The sequence below is a fragment of the Oncorhynchus clarkii genome, chromosome 32 (assembly GCF_045791955.1).
Source record: "Oncorhynchus clarkii lewisi isolate Uvic-CL-2024 chromosome 32, UVic_Ocla_1.0, whole genome shotgun sequence".
NCBI lineage: Eukaryota > Metazoa > Chordata > Actinopteri > Salmoniformes > Salmonidae > Oncorhynchus > Oncorhynchus clarkii.
This window is the reverse complement of record NC_092178.1, coordinates 1,653,704-1,671,062: the sequence shown is the minus strand read 5'-3', so window position 1 is coordinate 1,671,062 and position 17,359 is coordinate 1,653,704. Positions and strand designations below refer to the sequence as shown.

At 45.3% G+C, this 17,359-nt stretch overlaps 1 protein-coding gene across 3 annotated transcripts in view; it reads right to left on the bottom strand.

Annotated features, from left to right (window-relative positions):
• Nucleotides 1-17,359, bottom strand: part of LOC139392227 (protein FAM91A1-like) — a 127,142-nt gene that overhangs the window by 85,876 nt on the left and 23,907 nt on the right. For all 3 annotated transcript variants that reach the window (XM_071140060.1, XM_071140061.1, XM_071140062.1), the window contains 3 exons: nt 2,606-2,673; nt 2,372-2,485; nt 1,027-1,117 (listed from right to left, as the gene is read on the bottom strand). In XM_071140060.1, coding sequence (XP_070996161.1) covers nt 1,027-1,117; nt 2,372-2,485; nt 2,606-2,673 — 273 coding nt within the window. The remainder of the gene's footprint in view (nt 1-1,026; nt 1,118-2,371; nt 2,486-2,605; nt 2,674-17,359) is intronic.

The window sequence follows — 17,359 nt, the reverse complement described above, 5'->3', positions numbered from 1 at the left end:
ACCGGCCCCCAGTCTCCCATCGGCCCCCAGTCTCCCATATTCCCCAGTCTCCCATCGGCCCCCAGTCTCCCGTCTTCCCCAGTCTCCCGTCTTCCCCAGTCTCCCGTCTTCCCCAGTCTCCCGTCTTCCCCAGTCTCCCATCTTCCCCAGTCTCCCATCGGCCCCACGTCCCCATCGGCCCCCAGTCCCCCATCGGCCCCCAGTCCCCCACCGGCCCCCAGTCTCCACCGGCCCCCAGTCTCCCATCGGCCCCCAGTCTCCCATATTCCCCAGTCTCCCATCGGCCCCCAGTCTCCCATCTTCCCCAGTCTCCCGTCTTCCCCAGTCTCCCGTCTTCCCCAGTCTCCCGTCTTCCCCAGTCTCCAGTCTTCCCCAGTCTCCAATCGGCCCGTCTCCCGTCTTCCCCCAGTCTCCCGTCTTCCCCCAGTCTCCCGTCTTCCCCCAGTCTCCCGTCTTCCCCCAGTCTCCCGTCTTCCCCAGTCTCCCATCGGCCCCCAGTCTCCCGTCTTCCCCAGTCTCCCGTCTTCCCCAGTCTCCAGTCTTCCCCAGTCTCCCGTCTTCCCCCAGTCTCCCGTCTTCCCCCAGTCTCCCGTCTTCCCCCAGTCTCCCGTCTTCCCCCAGTCTCCCGTCTTCCCCCAGTCTCCCGTCTTCCCCCAGTCTCCCGTCTTCCCCAGTCTCCCGTCTTCCCCAGTCTCCCGTCTTCCCCAGTCTCCAATCTTTCCCAGTCTCCAATCTTTCCCAGTCTCCCGTCTTCCCCAGTCTCCCGTCTTCCCCCAGTCTCCCATCTTCCCCAGTCTCCAATCTTCCCCAGTCTCCCGTCGGCCCCCGTCTCCAATCCTTTCTGTTATTCTCTCATCATAGCCACAATGGACCATAATGATAGGAGAGCCATGTCATCATACTAAAATGTTTTCCAATAACACCAAAGACACCCTGATGGCTAACGATTACCATCCACCCCCAACACTGTCATTTTGCAGCCTGGTGGGATGAACACACACGAAGCAGAGAATGGATACCACTCACTCAGTACCACATTGTACTCCATTGATCCGGCCAGCTGGGGTCCTGAATCAATCATCTTATCAATTGCCTTCCTCTCTGCCAACGAGCAGATCTGAAATCAGACAGGACAGGGGGAGGACAGACAGACATTAGGGGGAGAGAAGGAGAGGAAGAGAGGAGAAGAGCAGGGACACAGGCAGACATTAGGAGGAGAGGAGGAGGAGGAGAGGAGAATGTGCCTATCAGCTGTGCCCAAACCTACTGTGAATTTACCAGGTTTTTACTAGCGAGGTAACATGACTGAACAAAATTGTTTGTTATCAGACCAATATTTACCACCCAGGATGAGGTTAAAACAGCTGTGACATGGTTGGTGTAATTACATAAAACGCCTGTGAATACCTATACCTGGTAATATATATTGTTTTAAACCATTTAGGCTAGAGAACTCTGGTAATATATATTGTTTTAAACCATTTAGGTTAGAGAACTCTGGTAATATATATTGTTTTAAACCATTTAGGTTAGAGACAAGACCTCTGGTAATATATATTGTTTTAAACCATTTAGGCTAGAGAACTCTGGTAATATATATTGTTTTAAACCATTTAGGTTAGAGAACTCTGGTAATATATTTAGAATAGAGACCTCTGGTAATATATTTAGAATAGAGACCTCTGGTAATATATTTAGAATAGAGACCTCTGGTAATATATTTAGAATAGAGACCTCTGGTAATATATTTAGAGACAAGATGTTTTCTTTGCTGCATGCCTGTCGTGAAGCAGTGCTCCTTTTTTCCCTCTCAGACACTCAGAGGCTGCATGACAGTGACCTTGCAAAGTCTACTCAGACCGGTCTGTGCTCTTGGTAATAACAGGAAATGAAATGATACAATGTACCAACATTGCTCACTTTGCAGGCTTCTCCAGTGTAACAAATGTACAAATCTAACAGAAGAGTCATCGGGGTCTGCATCCCCGCTCGCCATCATGGCTAGATTATATATTGTTTAAACTGACTGGTGAATAGACGAGCATGGTGTCATCCTCTACCACTATCAGGAAGCTCTACAGAGACTCACCCTGACATCATCCTCTACCACTATCAGGAAGCTCTACAGAGACTCACCCTGACATCATCCTCTACCACTATCAGGAAGCTCTACAGAGACTCACCCTGACGTCATCCTCTACCACTATCAGGAAGCTCTACAGAGACTCACCCTGACGTCATCCTCTACCACTATCAGGAAGCTCTACAGAGACTCACCCTGACATCATCCTCTAACACTATCAGGAAGCTCTACAGAGACTCACCCTGACATCATCCTCTACCACTATCAGGAAGCTCTACAGAGACTCACCCTGATGTCATCCTCTGTGATGTATCCGGTCTGAGCCACCCACCACGCCTCTACAGAGATCTCTATTGGCTTGGAGGGCAGCAGGTCCCGCGCTGTTTTCCTACGGAAGAATTTCTGATAGGAGACACAAGTCCATACATGTTAAATCACTGTTACTATTCATTAGTCAGTAATTACATTTTAAAAAATATGACCAAGGTAATAATGACATGCTTCAAGGTCTTCATGTCTTACCTTGGAAGACCTGCACTGGTTCATCAAGTCAATATACTGGTTCCTCCCGATGCCCAGCAGTCTTAGACCTAGAAGATAGACAGGAGACATTAATCACTGGTTCATCAAGTCAATATACTGGTTCCTCCCGATGCCCAGCAGTCTTAGACCTAGAAGATAGACAGGAGACATTAATCACTGGTTCATCAAGTCAATATACTGGTTCCTCTCGATGCCCAGCAGTCTTAGACCTAGAAGATAGACAGGCGACATTAATCACCGGTTTTTATATATTTTTTTGTTATTTTACCAGGTTACATGGGAGAGGAGGGGGATGAATGAGCCAATTGAAAACTGGGGATTATTAGGTGACCATAATGGTTTGAGGGCCAGATTGGGATATTAGCCAGGACACCGGGGTTAACACCCCTACTCTTACGATAAGTGCCATGGGATCTTTAATGACCTCAGAGAGTCAGGACACCCATTTAACGTCCCAACCGAAAGAAGGCACCCTACACAGGGCAGTGCCAATCACTGCCCTGGGGCATTGGGATATATTTTTAGACCAGAGGAAAGAGTGCCTCTTACTGGCCCTCCAACACCACTTCCAGCAGCATCTGGTCTCCCATCCAGGAACTGACCAGGACCAACCCTGCTTAGCTTCAGAAGCAAGCCAGTAGTGTTATGCAGGGTGGTATGCTGCCGACCAGGACCAACCCTGCTTAGCTTCAGAAGCAAGCCAGCAGTGGTATGCCGCTGGCCTTAGACCAGAGCCATATTCCCTGTATAGTACACTACCTTAACCCAGAGCCCCATTCCCTGTATAGTACACTACCTTAGACCAGAGCCCCATTCCCTGTATAGTACACTACCTTAGACCAGAGCCCCATTCCCTGTAGAGTACACTACCTGAGACCAGAGCCCTACTCCCTGTATAGTACACTACCTGAGACCAGAGCCCTACTCCCTGTATAGTACACTACCTTAGACCAGAGCCCCATTCCCTGTATAGTACACTACCTGAGACCAGAGCCCTATTCCCTGTATAGTACACTACCTTAGACCAGAGCTCTACTCCCTGTATAGTACACTACCTGAGACCAGAGGCCTATTCCATGTATAGTACACTACCTGAGACCAGAGCCCTACTCCCTGTATAGTACACTACCTGAGACCAGAGGCCTATTCCCAATGTAAATTGTCCAGTGGCGATTTTTATGAATTGTTCAGCAGTCTAATGGCTTGGGGGTAGAAGCTGTTGAGGAGCCGTTTGGTCCTAGACTTAGTGCTTCGGTACCGCTTGCCATGTGGTAGCAGAGAAAACAGTCTATAATTTGGGTGACTGGAGTCTGACAATTTTATGGGCTTTCCTCTGACATCGCCTATTATATAGGTCCTGGATAGCAGGAAGCTTGGCCCCAGTGATGTACTGGGCCGTACGCTCTACCCTCTGTAGTGGCTTACGGTCAGATGCCGAGCAGTTACCATACCAGGCGGTGATGAAACCGGTCAGGATGCTCTCGATGGTGCAGCTGTAGAACCTTTTGAGGATCTGGGGGCGCATGCCAAATCTTTTCAGTCTCCTGAGGGGGAAGAGGTTTTGTCATGCCCTCTTCACGACTGTCTTGATGAGGACATCAACGAACTTGAAACTCTCAACCCGCTCCACTTCAGCCCCGTCGATGTTAATGGGAGCCTGTTCAGCCCGCCTTTTCCTGTAGTCCACGATCAGCTCCTTTGCCTTACTCACATTGAGGGAGAGGATGTTGTCCTGGCACCACACTGCCAGGTCTCTGATCTCCTCCCTATAGGCTCATTGTTGTCGGTGACACTTGTTGTGACGACACAACAAACTTAATGATGGTGTTGGAGTGGTGTTTGGCCACGCAGTCGTGGGTGAACAGGGAGTACAGGAAGGGACTAAGTACACACCCCTGAGGGGCCCCAGTGTTAAGGATCAGCGTGGCAGACGTGTTGTTGCCTACTCTTACCACCTGGGGCGGCCCGTCAGGAAGTTCAGGATACAGTCGCAGAGGGAGGTGTTAAGTCCCAGAGTCCTTAGCTTAGTGATGAGCTTCGTGGGCACTATGGTGTTGAACGCTGAGCTGTTGTCAAGGAACAGTATTCTCACATAGGTGTTCCTTTTGTCCAGGTGGGAAAGGGTGGTGTGGAGTGCAATAGAGATTGCGTCATCTATGGATCTGTTGGGGGGGTATGTGAATTGGAGTGGGTCTAGGGTGTCCGGGTGGATGCTGTTGATGTGAGCCATGACCAGCCTTTCAAAGCACTTCATGGCTACCAACGTGAGTGCCACGGGGCGGTAATCAGGTAGGCAGGCTATCTTCGCTTCCTTGGGCACAGGGACTATGGTGGTCTGCTTGAACATGTAGGTATTACAGACTCGGTCAGGGAGAGGTTGAAAATGTCAGTGTAGACACTTGACAGGTCCGTGCATGCTTTGAGTACACGTCCTGGTAATCCATCTGGCCCAGCAGCTTTGTGAATGTTGACCTGTTTAAAGGTTGTGTTCACATCAGCTACCGAGAGTGATGTCACACAGTCATCCAGAACAGCTGGTGATCTCGTGCATGCTTCAGTGTTGCTTGCCTCGAAGCGAGCATAAAGTTTGTCTGGTAGGCTCGCGTCACTGGGCAGCTCGCGTCTGGGTTTCCCTAGTCTGTAATAGTTTTCAAGACCTGCTACATCCGACGAGCATCAGAGCCGGTGTAGTAGGATTAAATCTTAATCCTGTACTGACGCTTTGCCTGTTTGATGGTTCATCTGAGGGCATAGCGGGATTTCTTAAAAGCATCTGGATTAGTCTCTCACTCCGTGAAAGCAGCAGCTCTAGCATTTAGCTCAATGCGGATGTTGCCTATAATCCATGGCTTCTGGTTGGGATATGTACGTACAGTCACTGTGGGGACGACGTCATCGATGAACTTATTGACGAAGCCGATGACTGAGGTGGTGTATTCCTCAATGCCATTGGATGAATCCCAGAACATATCCAGTCTGTGCTAGCAAAACAGTCCTGTAGTGTAGCATCCGCGTCATCTGACCACTTCCATATTGAGTGAGTCACTGGTACTTCCTGCTTTAGTTTTTGCTTGTAAGCAGGAATCAGGAAGATAGAATTGTGTTCAGATTTGCCAAATGGAGGGCGGGGGAGAGCTTTGTATGCATCTCTGTGTGTGGAGGAAAGGTGGTCTAGGATTTTTTTCCCCCTGGTTGCACATGTGACATACTGGTAAAAATGTAGTAAAACTGATTTAAGTTTGCCTGCATTAAAATCCCCGGCCACTAGGAGCACCACTAGGAGCACCACTAGGAGCACCACTAGGAGCACCACTAGGAGCACCACTAGGAGCACCACTAGGAGCACCACTTCTGGATAATCATTTTCTTCTTTGCTTATGGCCTTATTCAGCTCGTTGAGTGTGGTCTTAGTACCAGTATTGGCTTGTGGGTGGTAAATAGACTGTCTACTGATATATATAATAATATATATAATAATCTATTGAGTGAAACAAATCATCCTATTATTATGGTGGGAGATTATAATATGGTTTTAAATACCTCAATGGTTTGTTGGCCAAACCGGTCGGACTCTACAGATGTTTTCGTGAGAAGACTGATTTTCAGGATGAGTGTGAGGGTGAGCATGTTCTTCTTTGTTTATGGCCTTATAGAGTTGGTTGAGAGCGGTTTTAGTGCCAGCTTTGCTTTGTGGTGGTAAATAGACGGCTACGAAAAATACAGATGAGAACTCTCTTGGTAGATAGAGTACCTCATGATAAGCTGTAGACCACACTAACTCCGGTGAGCAATACCTCGAGAGTCCTTTAATATTAGGCATCGCACACCAACTGTTATTGACAAATAGACACACACCCCCCACCCCTCAACTTACCAGAGGTAGCATCTCTGTTCTGCCGGTGCATGGAAAATCCCGCCAGCTCTATATTGTCCGTTTCTTCGTTCAGCCAAATCTCGGTGAAACATAAGATGTTACAGTTTTTAATGTCCCATTGGTAGGATAATCTTAATAGTTGGTCATCAATTTTACTTTCTAACGATTGCACGTTAGCAAGGAGAATGGAAAGCATTGGGAGTTCACTCGCTCGCCTCCGGCTTCTCAGGATCCCCGATCTGCGTCCCCTTTTCTGGCGTCTTTTCTTCACGCAAAAGGCGTGTTCCAGTGAAAGCAGGACATCCTTCTTGTCAAACTCGTTAAAGGAAAAAGTTTCTACCAGTCCGCGGTGAGTAATCGCTTTTCTGATGTCCAGCAGTTATTTTCAGTCATAAGAACTAGTAGCAGCAACATTATGTTTGAACTGGACTGTGTTCACAGCATGAGCGGCCGTGAGTAGATGCGCTTGTTTTGAGATCAAAGCAAGAGCTGCATATAGCCACCTATGCACATTTTGTTCATATACTTTGCTAGTTAGTTTTAAAAATGTTGCCACTTGCAAAGAACTTAGTCTTTACATACAAATCAAAAGTTTGGACACCTGTTCATTCAAGTGTTTTTCTTCATTTGTACTATTTTCTACATTGTAGAATAATAGTGAAGACATCACAACTATGAAAAAACACATATTGAATCATGTAGTAACCAAAAAAAGTGTTAAATTAAAACATATTTTATATACTTGAGATTCTTCAAAGTAGCCACCCTTTGCATTGATGACAGCTTTGCACACTCTTGGCATTCTCTCAACCAGCTTCATCTGGAATGCTTTTATAACAGTTTTGAAGGAGTTCCCACATATGCTGAGTACTTTTTGGCTGCTTTTCCTTCACGCTGCTGTCAAACTCATCCCAAACCATCTCGGTTGGGTGATTGTGGAGGCCAGGTCATCTGATGCAGCACTCAATCACACTCCATCTTGGTCAAATAGCCAGTACACAACCTGGAGGTGTGTTGGGTTATTGTCCTGTTGAAAAACAAATGATAGTCCCACTAAGTCCAAACCAGATGGAATGGCGTATCGCTGCAGAATTCTGTGGTAGCCATGCTGGTTAAGTGTGCCTTGAATTCTAAATAAATCACAGACACTGTAACCAGCAAAGCACCACAACACCATCCACCTCCTCCTCCATGCTTCACGGCGAGAACCACACATGTGGAGATCATCCGTTCACCTACTCTGCATCTCACAAAGACACGGCGGTTGGAACCAAAAATCTCAAATTTCGAGTCATCATACCAAAAAGGACACATTTCCAACGGTCTAATGTCCATTGCTCGTGTTTCTTGGCCCAAGCAAGTCTCTTTGTGTCCTTTAGTAGTGGTTTCTTAACAGAAATTCGGCCATGAAGGCTTGATTCACGCAGTCTACTCTGAACAGTTGATTTTGTAAGTGTCCGTTATTTGAACTCTGTGAAGAAATTATTTAGGCTGCAATTTCTGAAGCTGGTAACTGTAATGAAGTCATGGAGCCATCCTGCTTCTGACCAGTCTGACAGTAGAAAGTTATGGAGCCATCTGGCTTTTGGCCACAGTCTGATAGCAGAAAGTCATGGCGCAATCTTGCTTCTGGCCAGTCTGACAACAGAAAGTCATGGAGCCATCCTGCTTCTGGCCAAACTGACAACAGAAAGTCATGGAGCCATCCTGCTTCTGGCCAGTCTCTCAGCAGAATGTCATGGAGCCATCCTGCTTCTGGCCAGTCTCTCAGCAGAAAGTCATAGAGCCATCCTGCTTCTGGCCAGTCTCTCAGCATAAAGTCATGGAGCCATCCTGCTTCTGGCCAAACTGACAACAGCAAGTCATGGAGCCATCCTGCTTCTGGCCAGTCTCTCAGCAGAAAGTCATGGAGCCATCCTGCTTCTGGCCAGTCTGACAACAGAAAGTCATGGAGCCATCCTGCTTCTGGCCAGTCTCTCAGCAGAAAGTCATGGAGCCATCCTGCTTCTGGCCAGTCTCTCAGCAGAAAGTCATGGAGCCATCCTGCTTCTGGCCAGTCTGACAACAGAAAGTCATGGAGCCATCCTGCTTCTGGCCAGTCTCTCAGCAGAAAGTCATGGAGCCATCCTGCTTCTGGCCAGTCTCTCAGCAGAAAGTCATGGAGCCATCCTGCTTCTGGACAGTCTCTCAGGAGAAAGTAATCTACCAATGCTGCTTCATTCATTAATTTGCCATTTTTAATGCAATGGGCTTTAGCAATTATTGTTTTATCAGTTACTGAGTTCCTCAAAATGAATTTGTTAATTAGTTAGAAGAGGAATAACAGTCAGAACAGTTCATTTGAAAATAAGGTCAAAGACAGTGTTTCCCAGGTATTAATTTGGCAGCAGTGGCCCAATGCCACAACTCTGGTGTTACTAGCACAATGTTTTAACTCAATGATGTTCTTATCCCTGGGAGAGAGAGTACTACAATACTACTACTAACAGTCAGCAGTTTATCCCTGAAAGAGGGAGTACTACAATACTACTACTAACAGTCAGCAGTTTATCCCTGAGAGAGGGAGTACTACAATACTACTACTAACAGTCAGCAGTTTATCCCTGAGAGAGGGAGTACTACAATACTACTACTAACAGTCAGCAGTTTATCCCTGAGAGAGGGAGTACTACAATACTACTACTAACAGTCAGCAGTTTATCCCTGAGAGAGGGAGTACTACAATACTACTACTAACAGTCAGCAGTTTATCCCTGAGAGAGGGAGTACTACAATACTACTACTAACAGCCAGCAGTTTATCCCTGAGAGAGGGAGTACTACAATACTACTACTAACAGCCAGCAGTTTATCCCTGAGAGAGGGAGTACTACAATACTACTACTAACAGTCAGCAGTTTATCCCTGAGAGAGGGAGTACTACAATACTACTACTAACAGCCAGCAGTTTATCCCTGAGAGAGGGAGTACTACAATACTACTACTAACAGTCAGCAGTTTATCCCTGAGAGAGGGAGTACTACAATACTACTACTAACAGCCAGCAGTTTATCCCTGAGAGAGGGAGTACTACAATACTACTACTAACAGCCAGCAGTTTATCCCTGAGAGAGGGAGTACTACAATACTACTAACAGTCAGCAGTTTATCCCTGAGAGAGGGAGTACTACAATACTACTACTAACAGTCAGCAGTTTATCCCTGTGAGAGGGAGTACTACAATACTTCTAACAGTCAGCAGTTTATCCCTGAGAGAGGGAGTACAACAATACTACTACTAACAGTCAGCAGTTTATCCCTGAGAGAGGGAGTACTACAATACTACTACTAACAGCCAGCAGTTTATCCCTGAGAGAGGGAGTACTACAATACTACTACTAACAGTCAGCAGTTTATCCCTGAGAGAGGGAGTACTACAATACTACTACTAACAGCCAGCAGTTTATCCCTGAGAGAGGGAGTACTACAATACTACTACTAACAGTCAGAAGTTTTTCCCTGAGAGGGGGAGTATTACAATACTACTAACAGCCAGCAGTTTATCCCTGAGAGAGGGAGTACTACAATACTACTACTAACAGTCAGCAGTTTATCCCTGAGAGAGGGAGTACTACAATACTACTACTAACAGTCAGCAGTTTATCCCTGAGAGAGGGAGTACTACAATACTACTACTAACAGTCAGCAGTTTATCCCTGAGAGAGGGAGTACTACAATACTACTACTAACAGCCAGCAGTTTATCCCTGAGAGAGGGAGTACTACAATACTACTACTAACAGTCAGCAGTTTATCCCTGAGAGAGGGAGAACTACAATACTACTACTAACAGCCAGCAGTTTATCCCTGAGAGAGGGAGTACTACAATACTACTAACAGTCAGCAGTTTATCCCTGAGAGAGGGAGTACTACAATACTACTACTAACAGTCAGCAGTTTATCCCTGAGAGAGGGAGTACTACAATACTACTAACAGTCAGCAGTTTATCCCTGAGAGAGGGAGTACTACAATACTACTACTAACAGTCAGCAGTTTATCCCTGAGAGAGGGAGTACTACAATACTAACAGCCAGCAGTTTATCCCTGAGAGAGGGAGTACTACAATACTACTACTAACAGTCAGCAGTTTATCCCTGAGAGAGGGAGTACTACAATACTACTACTAACAGTCAGCAGTTTATCCCTGAGAGAGGGAGTACTACAATACTACTACTAACAGCCAGCAGTTTATCCCTGAGAGAGGGAGTACTACAATACTACTACTAACAGTCAGCAGTTTATCCCTGAGAGAGGGAGTACTACAATACTACTACTAACAGCCAGCAGTTTATCCCTGAGAGAGGGAGTACTACAATACTACTAACAGCCAGCAGATTATCCCTGAGAGAGGGAGTACTACAATACTACTAACAGTCAGCAGTTTATCCCTGAGAGAGGGAGTACTACAATACTACTACTAACAGCCAGCAGTTTATCCCTGAGAGAGGGAGTACTACAATACTACTACTAACAGTCAGCAGTTTATCCCTGAGAGAGGGAGTACTACAATACTACTACTAACAGCCAGCAGTTTATCCCTGAGAGAGGGAGTACTACAATACTACTACTAACAGTCAGCAGTTTATCCCTGAGAGAGGGAGAACTACAATACTACTACTAACAGCCAGCAGTTTATCCCTGAGAGAGGGAGTACTACAATACTACTAACAGTCAGCAGTTTATCCCTGAGAGAGGGAGTACTACAATACTACTACTAACAGCCAGCAGTTTATCCCTGAGAGAGGGAGTACTACAATACTACTACTAACAGCCAGCAGTTTATCCCTGAGAGAGGGAGTACTACAATACTACTAACAGTCAGCAGTTTATCCCTGAGAGAGGGAGTACTACAATACTACTAACAGTCAGCAGTTTATCCCTGAGAGAGGGAGAACTACAATACTACTACTAACAGTCAGCAGTTTATCCCTGAGAGAGGGAGAACTACAATACTACTACTAACAGTCAGCAGTTTATCCCTGAGAGAGGGAGTACTACAATACTACTAACAGCCAGCAGTTTATCCCTGAGAGAGGGAGTACTACAATACTACTACTAACAGTCAGCAGTTTATCCCTGAGAGAGGGAGTACTACAATACTACTACTAACAGTCAGCAGTTTATCCCTGAGAGAGGGAGTACTACAATACTACTACTAACAGTCAGCAGTTTATCCCTGAGAGAGGGAGTACTACAATACTACTACTAACAGCCAGCAGTTTATCCCTGAGAGAGGGAGAACTACAATACTACTACTAACAGCCAGCAGTTTATCCCTGAGAGAGGGAGTACTACAATACTACTACTAACAGTCAGCAGTTTATCCCTGAGAGAGGGAGTACTACAATACTACTACTAACAGCCAGCAGTTTATCCCTGAGAGAGGGAGTACTACAATACTACTACTAACAGTCAGCAGTTTTTCCCTGAGAGGGGGAGTATTACAATACTACCAACAGACAGCAGTTTATCCCTGAGAGAGGGAGTACTACAATACTACTACTAACAGTCAGCAGTTTATCCCTGAGAGAGGGAGTACTACAATACTACTACTAACAGCCAGCAGTTTATCCCTGAGAGAGGGAGTACTACAATACTACTACTAACAGTCAGCAGTTTATCCCTGAGAGAGGGAGAACTACAATACTACTACTAACAGCCAGCAGTTTATCCCTGAGAGAGGGAGTACTACAATACTACTACTAACAGTCAGCAGTTTATCCCTGAGAGAGGGAGTACTACAATACTACTACTAACAGCCAGCAGTTTATCCCTGAGAGAGGGAGTACTACAATACTACTACTAACAGTCAGCAGTTTATCCCTGAGAGAGGGAGTACTACAATACTACTAACAGCCAGCAGTTTATCACTGAGAGAGGGAGTACTACAATACTACTACTAACAGCCAGCAGTTTATCCCTGAGAGAGGGAGTACTACAATACTACTACTAACAGTCAGCAGTTTATCCCTGAGAGAGGGAGTATTACAATACTACTAACAGCCAGCAGTTTATCCCTGAGAGAGGGAGTACTACAATACTACTACTAACAGCCAGCAGTTTATCCCTGAGAGAGGGAGTACTACAATACTACTACTAACAGTCAGCAGTTTATCCCTGAGAGAGGGAGTACTACAATACTACTACTAACAGTCAGCAGTTTATCCCTGAGAGAGGGAGTACTACAATACTACTACTAACAGCCAGCAGTTTATCCCTGAGAGAGGGAGTACTACAATACTACTAACAGCCAGCAGTTTATCACTGAGAGAGGGAGTACTACAATACTACTACTAACAGCCAGCAGTTTATCCCTGAGAGAGGGAGTACTACAATACTACTACTAACAGTCAGCAGTTTATCCCTGAGAGAGGGAGTACTACAATACTACTACTAACAGCCAGCAGTTTATCCCTGAGAGAGGGAGTACTACAATACTACTAACAGTCAGCAGTTTATCCCTGAGAGAGGGAGTACTACAATACTACTACTAACAGTCAGCAGTTTATCCCTGAGAGAGGGAGTACTACAATACTTCTAACAGTCAGCAGTTTATCCCTGAGAGAGGGAGTACTACAATACTACTACTAACAGTCAGCAGTTTATCCCTGAGAGAGGGAGTACTACAATACTACTACTAACAGCCAGCAGTTTATCCCTGAGAGAGGGAGTACTACAATACTACTACTAACAGTCAGCAGTTTATCCCTGAGAGAGGGAGTACTACAATACTACTACTAACAGCCAGCAGTTTATCCCTGAGAGAGGGAGTACTACAATACTACTACTAACAGTCAGCAGTTTTTCCCTGAGAGGGGGAGTATTACAATACTACTAACAGCCAGCAGTTTATCCCTGAGAGAGGGAGTACTACAATACTACTACTAACAGTCAGCAGTTTATCCCTGAGAGAGGGAGTACTACAATACTACTACTAACAGCCAGCAGTTTATCCCTGAGAGAGGGAGTACTACAATACTACTACTAACAGTCAGCAGTTTATCCCTGAGAGAGGGAGAACTACAATACTACTACTAACAGCCAGCAGTTTATCCCTGAGAGAGGGAGTACTACAATACTACTAACAGTCAGCAGTTTATCCCTGAGAGAGGGAGAACTACAATACTACTACTAACAGTCAGCAGTTTATCCCTGAGAGAGGGAGTACTACAATACTACTACTAACAGCCAGCAGTTTATCCCTGAGAGAGGGAGTACTACAATACTACTACTAACAGTCAGCAGTTTATCCCTGAGAGAGGGAGTACTACTACTAACAGTCAGCAGTTTATCCCTGAGAGAGGGAGTACTACAATACTACTACTAACAGTCAGCAGTTTATCCCTGAGAGAGGGAGTCAGCAGTTTATCCCAATACTACTACTAACAGCCAGCAGTTTATCCCTGAGAGAGGGAGTACTACAATACTACTACTAACAGTCAGCAGTTTATCCCTGAGAGAGGGAGTACTACAATACTACTACTAACAGTCAGCAGTTTATCCCTGAGAGAGGGAGTACTACAATACTACTACTAACAGCCAGCAGTTTATCCCTGAGAGAGGGAGTACTACAATACTACTACTAACAGCCAGCAGTTTATCCCTGAGAGAGGGAGTACTACAATACTACTACTAACAGTCAGCAGTTTATCCCTGAGAGAGGGAGTACTACAATACTACTACTAACAGCCAGCAGTTTATCCCTGAGAGAGGGAGTACTACAATACTACTAACAGTCAGCAGTTTATCCCTGAGAGAGGGAGTACTACAATACTACTACTAACAGTCAGCAGTTTATCCCTGAGAGAGGGAGTACTACAACTTCTACTTCTAACAGTCAGCAGTTTATCCCTGAGAGAGGGAGTACTACAATACTACTACTAACAGTCAGCAGTTTATCCCTGAGAGAGGGAGTACTACAATACTACTACTAACAGCCAGCAGTTTATCCCTGAGAGAGGGAGTACTACAATACTACTACTAACAGTCAGCAGTTTATCCCTCAGCAGAGAGGAGGGAGTATTACAATACTACTACTAACAGCCAGCAGTTTATCCCTGAGAGAGGGAGTATTACAATACTACTAACAGCCAGCAGTTTATCCCTGAGAGAGGGAGTACTACAATACTACTACTAACAGTCAGCAGTTTATCCCTGAGAGAGGGAGTACTACAATACTACTACTACTAACAGCCAGCAGTTTATCCCTGAGAGAGGGAGTACTACAATACTACTACTAACAGTCAGCAGTTTATCCCTGAGAGAGGGAGAACTACAATACTACTACTAACAGCCAGCAGTTTATCCCTGAGAGAGGGAGTACTACAATACTACTAACAGTCAGCAGTTTATCCCTGAGAGAGGGAGAACTACAATACTACTACTAACAGTCAGCAGTTTATCCCTGAGAGAGGGAGTACTACAATACTACTACTAACAGCCAGCAGTTTATCCCTGAGAGAGGGAGTACTACAATACTACTACTAACAGTCAGCAGTTTATCCCTGAGAGAGGGAGTACTACAATACTACTAACAGTCAGCAGTTTATCCCTGAGAGAGGGAGTACTACAATACTACTACTAACAGTCAGCAGTTTATCCCTGAGAGAGGGAGAACTACAATACTACTACTAACAGTCAGCAGTTTATCCCTGAGAGAGGGAGAACTACAATACTACTACTAACAGTCAGCAGTTTATCCCTGAGAGAGGGAGTACTACAATACTACTACTAACAGTCAGCAGTTTTTCCCTGAGAGGGGGAGTATTACAATACTACTAACAGCCAGCAGTTTATCCCTGAGAGAGGGAGTACTACAATACTACTACTAACAGTCAGCAGTTTATCCCTGAGAGAGGGAGTACTACAATACTACTAACAGCCAGCAGTTTATCACTGAGAGAGGGAGTACTACAATACTACTACTAACAGCCAGCAGTTTATCCCTGAGAGAGGGAGTACTACAGTACTACTACTAACAGTCAGCAGTTTATCCCTGAGAGAGGGAGTACTACAATACTACTACTAACAGCCAGCAGTTTATCCCTGAGAGAGGGAGAACTACAATACTACTACTAACAGCCAGCAGTTTATCCCTGAGAGAGGGAGTACTACAATACTACTACTAACAGTCAGCAGTTTATCCCTGAGAGAGGGAGTACTACAATACTACTACTAACAGCCAGCAGTTTATCCCTGAGAGAGGGAGTACTACAATACTACTACTAACAGTCAGCAGTTTTTCCCTGAGAGGGGGAGTATTACAATACTACCAACAGCCAGCAGTTTATCCCTGAGAGAGGGAGTACTACAATACTACTACTAACAGTCAGCAGTTTATCCCTGAGAGAGGGAGTACTACAATACTACTACTAACAGCCAGCAGTTTATCCCTGAGAGAGGGAGTACTACAATACTACTACTAACAGTCAGCAGTTTATCCCTGAGAGAGGGAGAACTACAATACTACTACTAACAGCCAGCAGTTTATCCCTGAGAGAGGGAGTACTACAATACTACTACTAACAGTCAGCAGTTTATCCCTGAGAGAGGGAGTACTACAATACTACTACTAACAGCCAGCAGTTTATCCCTGAGAGAGGGAGTACTACAATACTACTACTAACAGTCAGCAGTTTATCCCTGAGAGAGGGAGTACTACAATACTACTAACAGCCAGCAGTTTATCACTGAGAGAGGGAGTACTACAATACTACTACTAACAGCCAGCAGTTTATCCCTGAGAGAGGGAGTACTACAATACTACTACTAACAGTCAGCAGTTTATCCCTGAGAGAGGGAGTATTACAATACTACTAACAGCCAGCAGTTTATCCCTGAGAGAGGGAGTACTACAATACTACTACTAACAGCCAGCAGTTTATCCCTGAGAGAGGGAGTACTACAATACTACTACTAACAGTCAGCAGTTTATCCCTGAGAGAGGGAGAACTACAATACTACTACTAACAGCCAGCAGTTTATCCCTGAGAGAGGGAGTACTACAATACTACTACTAACAGTCAGCAGTTTATCCCTGAGAGAGGGAGTACTACAATACTACTACTAACAGCCAGCAGTTTATCCCTGAGAGAGGGAGTACTACAATACTACTACTAACAGTCAGCAGTTTATCCCTGAGAGAGGGAGTACTACAATACTACTAACAGCCAGCAGTTTATCACTGAGAGAGGGAGTACTACAATACTACTACTAACAGCCAGCAGTTTATCCCTGAGAGGGAGTACTACAATACTACTACTAACAGTCAGCAGTTTATCCCTGAGAGAGGGAGTATACTACTACTAACAGCCAGCAGTTTATCCCTGAGAGAGGGAGTACTACAATACTACTACTAACAGCCAGCAGTTTATCCCTGAGAGAGGGAGTACTACAATACTACTACTAACAGTCAGCAGTTTATCCCTGAGAGAGGGAGTACTACAATACTACTACTAACAGTCAGCAGTTTATCCCTGAGAGAGGGAGTACTACAATACTACTACTAACAGCCAGCAGTTTATCCCTGAGAGAGGGAGTACTACAATACTACTACTAACAGCCAGCAGTTTATCCCTGAGAGAGGGAGTACTACAATACTACTACTAACAGTCAGCAGTTTATCCCTGAGAGAGGGAGTACTACAATACTACTACTAACAGCCAGCAGTTTATCCCTGAGAGAGGGAGTACTACAATACTACTAACAGTCAGCAGTTTATCCCTGAGAGAGGGAGTACTACAATACTACTACTAACAGTCAGCAGTTTATCCCTGAGAGAGGGAGTACTACAATACTACTAACAGTCAGCAGTTTATCCCT